We start from the raw sequence: 9410 nt of genomic DNA, 5'->3' as shown, positions 1-9410 counted from the left end.
AGGTTTTGTTTTGACCTTAAAATTAATTAATTTTTGAAATATTTTATTATGCTAGTTCATAATTTCCAGTTCCCATACCAAATACAAAAGTTTCATTCCATAAGCTTACACTTATATAGTGCTTTTCTGGGCACTCCACTCAAAGCGCTGTACAGGTAATGGGGATCCCCTCCACCACCACCAGTGTGCAGCCCCACCTGGATGATGCGACGGCAGCCATAGTGCGCCAGAACGCTCCCCACACACCAGCTCTCAGTGGGGAGGAGAGCAGAGTGGACATTAATGGACATTATGTTCAATTTTGAGATTTGATGCTTAATATGAGAAGGATGTTTGAATATTGCATTTGTCCAATAAAATTAATAACATGATTATTTGCTAGATCAATGGCTGAGCTGTATTCAGTCATTGGCTAATATTAGTCCATCTTCTCAATATATTTGAAGTTTCACTGTTCTGTCAATAGACATTGATTTAAAATTCACTAGGAGTTGCTGCCAAAGCTGACATTTGGCTCCAGGAAAGTAATGAAAAATGCTAGCTAAAGTTTCAAAAGCCTATATGTTTTAGAGATGATGGGCTAAATTTCTCTTCTAGCACAAAATATAATGAGAAGTAAACACTGATAGTGGTGATCGATGCTACCAGTTTTGGTGTTTCTACAGTAGGTTAGTTCTACAAACTAGATATACTCTAATGTTTTATTTTAATCTTTTCATTTCTGTTTACATTTTAGATTGTCATAGGTCTTAATCTTGATCTGTACTGCTAACAATTATATAAGCAAAATGATAGGAATGTGCACTAGTAATAAATTATATAAGATGACAAAGACCCTGAATGTTTTTTTAAGGGTAGATGCGAAGTCTTAAAACTGAACTGAATTGGTCTCTCAGTTCTAATCACTTGGATTGAAGGGCTTCACTACGGTCTTTATTCATGATTGCATTGTATGAATCTCGTGTGGTTATGCCATCCTTTCATTTTTGAATCAAATCTCTATATGTGTGGTGTTCCATTATTTAAAAATAAAAATCTTCGGCTTCAGGGTGGACTGTTGGCAGATGTCCTTACAAAAAGCTCCAGAGAAGACAGACGGACACGAGCGCTGTTTACCTGGGACTTCACGGAAACTGCACGTCTTACTCGTCTCTTTTTACAGGCACCATCTCTTAAAAGCATTAAGACATTTAATTATAATAATAATAATAATTGCTTACACTTATTTAGAGGCCTACAAGAGCTTACTTTACAAAGACCGTTCCAAGTATTACTGTAAATGTCATGACCAGGTGTAGCTTTAAAATCACTTGTTTTTTATGTTATGTTTTATACGACAGGCCTAGTTTTTTAGGGTGAACCAAGCATCTCTTGATAGACGCAGGACTACACAGCATTTCAGGTAGTATTTGGCGGGTTATATTTAAATAACAATGACGTAATGAATCGTGTTCTCCAATGCCGAGGAAAGGGGGCGTGTTCAACTATTTTGTTACAAACACGAATCCGGAGTGTGAGGCTTCTTTTTTCTAGGTATGTAACAGCTGTTAAAACAAAAATAATTACAATTTAAAAACTCAAACTTTGCATTAAAATAAGTGGGCTACGATTGCGAGCTCGCGGGGTAGTTACTTAAAGAGGGCGCACCTTTTGATCTTTCTTTGCTAATGTGTTATCGATGTTTGAAAATGAACAAATTCAGAAAGCAGGAAGGGCTGTGTGGAAGAGGAGGGGGCATTTTATTTTATTTGTAGTTTAGGGTTCTGCAAATGCTGATTTATTTTGCCGATGTTGAAGCCGGGCAATGCAGGTCTTTTTTCACACTTGGAAATGCAAAACGTGTAGGAAAGAGATATGCACTGGAGGACAGCAGTATCGAAAACGTTGAAAATATTTCTCCGAAAATAGGAGTAAACAAAGAATTGCAGGGTTGTATGTTGAGACATGAATTTTCCCTGTTAAGTCTACTTGCGGGTTACTGTTGATGCGTATTTAATTCGAGAATCCATACACGGTTATCTTTTGTGATATTCACGTATCCTGATCTTTTTTTTTTCCTCTCTGCTGTCAGTTATATTTTTCGCTGGACAAAACCAAGCTAAGACTTGGCTTAACGCAAAGAAATGTATCTGTGGCAATGAGACCGTACGTTTCAAGTGTGTATTTGTCTCCGTTGTCACGTTTATTCTCGACAAAGATCTCCAGTTGCGTGGTAGGAAATACGAACAACAAAGAAATCGAGTCCGGTATTAAGACGTTTATGTGCCGATTTGCCGCGTCTCCAGCGGATCGCTTGAGAGAAACCATTGCTTTCGATTTCATTGTACTCTTGGTTGTTTGGAAGGGTATTGAAATGCCTTACGCTAGTGGTAACTTTGTTTTAGATTATGCGGAAGCGTTTTAATGATAATGTTTTTTTTTATAAAATTCGTTATGTCTGCCGGTCTGAATCACTTTCGTCCGAAGAGTGAAGACGGAAGACTTCTCACCAGCCGAAATGTATTCGTCATTGCATTCGTGCTGAAACAAAACCATGGTAGCAAAATGGTTACGTGGTTAAATGCTTAGAACATCGCAACATCGCCAGCAACGACCCCCCCCCCCAGCACAAGTGTAAGAACAAGTAGCTATGTGTGCAGTAATGCTTATTTATGTTGAATGCACATTTCTGTGAAGTGCTTATGCTTGATCTGAGCCGATTGCATTAATTTTAAAGTAGCTACGGCTCTCCTGCACGTGAAGCGCTTCATGGCAGTACTGTGTGGCGCCCGCTTGACTGTTTATATAGAAAAGAAATTCAGATGGGGGGGGGGGTGGAAAAAAAATCTAAGATCTTGCCAAATCCCCATTCACAAAGACCCATACGAAGGAAACAGTGCGTAAAGCAGGGACGGACGATCGGGTAACCCGCAAAGATTTCGGAGCGAAAGCGTCAGATCCCTCAGACGCTGGGAATCCCGGGCAGCTTTCTAGTCCCGCCCCTCGTGGGCGGGGATTTATTTCCGAGTTCCGCCTCGTGTGGGAGGGGATAATTATCGCAGTTCGGACTCTGATTGGGCGAGGCCGGGCCACGCCCATCGAGGAGGGCCCTCCCATGACGTGATGCGCTGGCTTTTACACATTTACGCAGGTCAGTCACGTGGGTCCTATAAATTCAGGAAGTCCGTGTTCAATCCAGGCTGGGGTCGTTGCAGGTTTTGGCAGAACCTCGCGTTCGTAACTCCCCACACGAGTCAATCTGCATGTACGGGTTGTAGGTGTGCTTCTTTCACGTCGCTTCAGATTTAGTTGCTATACGGCATAGTTTGATTTGACCCTATACCAAAGTTGCTCAACAACATAAAACTCGCAGTTTTGAACCCGGAGATAACTAGCCAGCTACCATTTTGAATGTTATTCACCAATGAACCAATTTTGGTGCAATAGCGATTATTTTTCTATCGTTCACATTACATGCTATTGTAACATTGTTTTTGTATCAGTAACGTTTCGTTTACACGTATGTTATTAATTTTATTCTATTGACAGATTTAGCTAAAATGCGTCTTGTTTTAAATATATCTTGTAATGGCAGTGAAGAATTGGCGTTTATTTTGCTGTGCAGTGTGCCCTGAGTTTTTATGTGCACTTATCTCACCAGTCTTTTACTGTATTGAGAACACCTGTAAGATTCACGCTTCTCATTTTATGTGTAGCCTATGCATTTTTTTTAGCTTAGGAATGAGGACTTGAATAATAAAATAAAAAAAATGAAATTTCACCCTATTGAGTTCACAACTCAATCTGAAAAATGTTCACCCTTTTTTCAATGAAAGATTACTATCGGGAGGTTGGCGATTCAACCCATGTAGCTCATTTTGTTGTTTGTAGTTAAGTGATCTTACTCGCTAACTGCCGGGGAAAAAAGCCAGGTTATCAGATTTGACAACATGGCTAGGCATCTTATTTCAGCTTCCTACAATCCCTGTGTAAAAGAGTGACTCTTGTTGCCAACTTTGGTTGCTGGTCCCCATAACTCCAAATTGCGACCCTTGATCCATGTCTCATTGTCGGCCCTGAACAGGTCTGCTAGAGGTAATGTATCTCGTAAGGAAGGGAACTTGGCCAAACACATTCAGGAAGAATATCAGAATACATCTATACACCTACTGTCATTACTGTGACTGCATGACAGTGACACTAGTTGCCCCTGCTTTTTAGCACTTAGAACAAGTTCCAGTCGAACTGCTGTGGACTTGTACTCGTTTTTATGTGATTCAGCCCCTAACTGAACTAACAGTAACAGTTTACACGATTGGAAACATTGAACGTTTTTTTCTTTACTCAAAAATATGGAGTTCTTAAGTTACCGATGAACCAGATGCTAAAAAACAATCTTGTTTAGGAACCACAAAAAAGGTTTACATCATTCCTATTGATAGATCAGGTAAGGGTTCACGTTTAATGTATAATGTAACCAAGGTTTTAGCTGGAACAAAATTCAGGTGGTCTATAGATCCCCACAGGTGCAGGAACATTGAAGAATCTTGATAACTTTTAAGGAAAGGCCCACACCACAGTTTTATTAATTTATAAGGATTTTTCTGTTACTGGTTTTTATTTCGAGGGCAGGAAAATCAACATTTTATAATACAATGAAAAGATGAAAGAATAATATAAGCACAGTGTACTTTATAGATCTACGGAAATGGTGAACAGAAACGCTTCACCCTTCTTTCTGAATAGGGAAAATTTACGTATTTGAAAAAAGGTGTCCTATACAGAGTGAAATGACTTTTACAGGACGTATCTGCCATTTGCCTGAAATGTCAGTTGCATAAGGTTTATGTTCTTAAAGACAACCGCGTAAAAAAAACGCTGCCTCGATGGAATAGTGGCTGGTCAGATCTCAGTGTATGAGGTAAACAAAAGCGACTTGTGCTTTAATTCCATGCAGGAGTTGAAGTGTTTCAGTTCCACAAGTTCGTCAACTCATGCTCGAAAGCGGAGTTGTTTCCCGGTTTTGTTTTGAGAAGAACGACTCAGTAGTCCGCTGTACACTTCAGTTACGAAGTAAAATGCTCATGCACCGAGGCGTTAATCGAAACCAAAGCTGAGATCACAGGAAGCTTGAGTTATCAACGTAAAAAAATGAGAGCCACTTCTCGATACAGCCCTTCCTTCCTTCTAAAAAAAAAAAGTCGGTTTAATGGAGGTCCACTCGACAGAGCATTGTTAGAACTCAACCGGAGAGGCGTAACCCTTTCTTACGTGATCGACGGGGTCTTGAGCCAAGCAGACATGTTGTGTAGTTCAAGTATGTACGCACATGGCCCTCCTACCAGCAACCCCTAGTCTCCCGGAGCCCCGGTTCTCCGGATTTCAATAAGGGGCGGTGCTTTAGCAAAGGATGAGTGACGGGCCGCGGCTCAGCCCCTTTGTGAGGTAAGGCTGAGTTTCCCCTCGACATGGAGTGACAGGACCCCCAGCCAATCAGAGAGAGGAGGTTACGTCCCCTTTTCGGTCTCTTTCGGGCGGAAGCCAATGAGACGCCGGGGTGGGCGGGGATTAGCCCACCTTCCCGGAGCCCCTCCTCTCGGTAGAGAAACGAACGGAGGTTGTTTTCTGAAGAGAATTTTCCTTTTGCGGTCTGGCGCCTGGGTTGTTTATTTTATTATTATTTTGATATCTTTTGGACACAAAAAGTTCTTTTACCCAGTCCTCAGCCTTGTTTTATGGTCGTGGGTTTTTTTCATTTTAATGTTTTTATTGTCTGGAGAGTTTTAAGCAAAACAAATAAAAATAGGTGCCGAGTTATTTCTGTTTCAGGTCGCAGTGTTACGAGGAGGTGAGTTCTTTCAAATTTGGTTATTTTGGGGGGATTTTCGGATGAAGATAAAGAAATGGAAGGATCTTCCGAAATCGGTCCGGTTCGGTGCATAGTTTTTGTTCTGATCTGGCTTCCTCGCTATGATCTCATGGTCAAACTGTGTGCATGTGTAGTGTCTGCATTGACTGCCTCCGAAATGTAATCTGTATGAATACTGTTGGGGAATACTTAAAAGTCCCCCTTTCTTTGGCTTGCGTACGAAAATGACTGCTTTGTCACGGACGCTTATCGGTTTTTTTTTTTTTGTCCTCCTCCGAAATTCATGTGCCTTTTTGGCAGGGCATGTAGTTCTCCCGAGCTACGTGTCTGCGGTGCAGCCGTTCGGAAAGACTCCCTTCCCCCGGCGGCGAGCCGACTACGCGAGGTCGGGGCTTGTGGATTTGGAGGCAGGCCGCGCAGGAGCAGGGGGGGTGTGGGGGGGGAGGGGAGAGTTGTGGAGGTAGGGGGGACGGGGGGGGTCGACTGGCCATTCTCGGATTAAAAAAAAAAAAAAGCTTGAAAGAAGGAAAGAAAAAACGGTTTCGAGACGCTTTGGAATCGGAGGGTTTTGGTTACGGCGGCGGCCGGGGGGGGCTCAGTTGGTGGCAGGCTGGCTGCCTGGCCGTGCGGTCCCGACCGTAGGCGCCCGTGTGCCGCCTGGGGCAGCGTGGACTGCGGGGCGATGGGGCTGAGGAGTTGTGTGACGGATGGCCAGGCACTTTTGCCAGGAAGGACAACAACGCATCATCCTCACGATGTAATAATGACCGCGGTGCGAGGCCGGGCGGCGTGATGCGGGCAGCCCGGGGAGGCAGCGCTTTGATTTCACGAATAAAAAAAAAAACCACATTCGTGAGCCGCTGAGCCTCCAGCGCCGGCCCAACAGCCCGGAGTTGCGACAGCGGTGCCGGCGTGTGTGGGTTTGAGTCCGGAGTATTTTCGACCGTTTCAAGGACTTTTGATGGACCAGGTAGACTGCGCTGGCGGGGAGGGGGGGGGGAAAATAACGGAGATCGGATCTGCCCCCCCCTCCTCCGCCGCCTGGTTTGACTCGGATCTTGAGCACAGTCAGGGGTGTGCTTTCCCACCCCCCCGGCGCTTGGGAAGGCAAGACCGTGTGGTATCCGGCTGATCGTTCCCTCCGCCCGCGATGGGTTACTGCGGTGTAAACCGTGAGTTAAGTTTCTGAAATGACCATTGTTCGGTGCTGGGGGGCAGTTCGCCTGCCTGCTTGTCGGCGGGGGGGGGGCAGCTGGCCCGGGAATTGAACGTACACACCGCGCACGTTGGTGGGACTGCGGTGACGTCACCGAGATCCGCAGCATGTGTTGCCCGGTGGCCGTGGTGGTGGTGGTGGTGGTGGAAGCAAACGAAGTCGGGAGCAAAACATCACTAAATTGCGCCGCCGAAAATGCCGTGAATCCACCCCCCAGAGACTAAACGCTTGTCTTGCTCCTCGTACCCCCCGCCGCCGTAGATTACAGTAGTCGAGGGGAAAAAAAATAATCGCCGCGCTTTCGGGGGGTTGAGATACACTGCGTCCCCAGAGTGGTATTGATTCGTTGCTAGTGAATTTTGGCGGATGGGGGTCCTGTACCCATACAGTTGCCCACTGTCTTCCCCGATCAGATCTTGGCTCCTTTCTGAGATGATCTGTAGCTCTCCTCTCCAGTGACCCCAAAGCTGTTCATTACTGTTCGTGGCACAACTCACCCTAGAATCTGCCCTTCGATTCTGTCATTAACTTTAGCCTTAAGTCATTAAGTCAGTTGGAGTTTAAATAATGAGGTTAACCTGACGACTGGCGAAAGCGTTTGTAAAAATCATTTTTGATTCTGAGTCTGCTTCAGATTCATCTCTTAAGATCTCATTTGGAGCCACTCACATAGCTGTGCTGAATGATAAGATAAGATCACTTTATTGGTCATATACAATTTCTTGCATTAGGAATGATAAAAAGGTGAAGTGCAGCAGGGCTTTTTTGAAATGTAACCTTTTCTTCTTCCAAAGCAAAAAAATCTTAAAAGTGCCCTTAATCGCCCTCAAAGTCTCAGTCGAATTTCACAGGCTCGGGTGGTAACTGTAATTCTAGTCCTTTCTAGTCATGTACTATTTGTACCCTGTTTTCTACCGCAAATAACTTACTCGTCTCTCTAATGATCTGAATATATAGCAGCAAAGGGGTATTAATGCAAGTGAAAATGATTTGCCATGAACAGATATTTACTGAACTTATTTGTGTATATGTAGCAGCTTGAAAAAATAAATGTGTACGTGCAGATTTAGTACATTTGCAGGAACCAAGTTAATCACTTTACAAAGCATCTTGTGCAAACTGAACATGACTGCCCATGAAATACAGTAATGCATTTTTACAGTCTGTTAACATTCCATGATATTGATTGCATAGTCATGTCATGACCAAGAATCAGAGTTTTACAAGGCCTCAGAGAGAAAATTGTAACTTACTTTGGCAAACTTTGTCAGCAGAGATGTTGTCTAAAGAATACCAAGCAGATAATGCCTTATATGCTACAGGGGTCAAAGATATTAACATTTATAACAAGTTTTGGAAAATTGTTTTAGTAAGATGTTGGTCCTTTCAGAAGTTAGGAAAGTGCTACAGCATTTAAATTAAGGAAAGTCCTTCACATGTTTGCAGCAGGCTTGCAGTAAAAGTGGACAGTTGTGCTTTAACATTGGTAGTTTTTTGCAGATTTGCTATATGTGCCATAGTATTCTTTTGAAGATGTGGAAAACACTTAAATTTTAAAACTATTACTTCTTTCCCACTTCAGTTTTAAATTGATTGCAGTATGTTTCCCTTCAAATATATATCTAATTATTGTTTAGATTTTTTACCTGTTCTTTTAAAAAGTAGTATATCTTGAGCAAACCTGTAACTTCTTAAACTTATTGATTCTGATATGAGTTCTTTTCATAATGTGAGATTTATGTTTATTTACTGTATGCTTATTATAGAAACGAGAAAGTTAAGATGATTGAGAATCTATCAGGTCATCAGCTTTTGAACCTATAAATAGCAGGTTAAAAGCTTCAACATTTATCTTCCACTAAAACAGTACAGATGAGAGCATGGTTTTCTTTCATCAAATGTCAGGAAAAGTCTTCTGTTTATAATGTATGATTTTATGACATTAATAATGTGAAGGACATCACAGAATGACAAAACATCTTTATCGTATTCAGTTTGTTTATTATGAAGGGAGTTTTTTACATTTCTTTTGCTACCGAGGTTAAAAGTAGAGTAATATATGTGATTTGAGGGGTTACATACTGCCTTACAAATTCCTTTTGTCTAAATCATGAGCTGCATTAAAGTGTTGTAAACAAATTGTCCTGTTTGACATTACTTACTGTACCTGGCAGGAATCTACAATGATTTGATACATGCATAGCGTGATATATTTAAAGTGGAGTTTCCTTCATGGGTGTGCAATAGTTTTCCTTTAACAATCTGTATTGTGCATTTATAATGTAAGAGAACTCTGCTTGGCTGTTCACTGCTACAAGGACTAACTCCCCAAAGTCAGAAACCCCA

The 9410-nt window shown here is 42.4% G+C and overlaps 1 protein-coding gene across 3 annotated transcripts in view; it reads left to right on the top strand.

The window, feature by feature from the left end:
* Window positions 1–1479: 1479 nt before the first annotated feature.
* sin3aa (SIN3 transcription regulator family member Aa) overlaps window positions 1480–9410 on the top strand; it is a 31016-nt gene continuing 23085 nt past the window's right edge. The window contains exon 1 of one of the 3 annotated variants that reach the window (XM_088641774.1): window positions 1480–1533. Coding sequence is in view for 1 of the 3 variants with exons in the window: in XM_088641773.1 (XP_088497899.1) it covers window positions 5715–5827 (113 nt within the window). In the remaining 2 variants the exon portion in view is untranslated. Of the gene's footprint in view, window positions 1534–5495; window positions 5828–6888; window positions 7021–9410 lie in introns of those variants that run through there. The other 2 variants (XM_088641773.1, XM_088641775.1) reach the window with 2 other exon arrangements.

This window comes from Lepisosteus platostomus, chromosome 7 (assembly GCF_059453375.1).
Source record: "Lepisosteus platostomus isolate fLepPlt1 chromosome 7, fLepPlt1.hap1, whole genome shotgun sequence".
Classification (NCBI taxonomy): Eukaryota; Metazoa; Chordata; class Actinopteri; order Semionotiformes; family Lepisosteidae; genus Lepisosteus; species Lepisosteus platostomus.
Note: the sequence above shows the minus strand (reverse complement) of the source record. Positions and strands in the feature narration are given on the sequence as shown.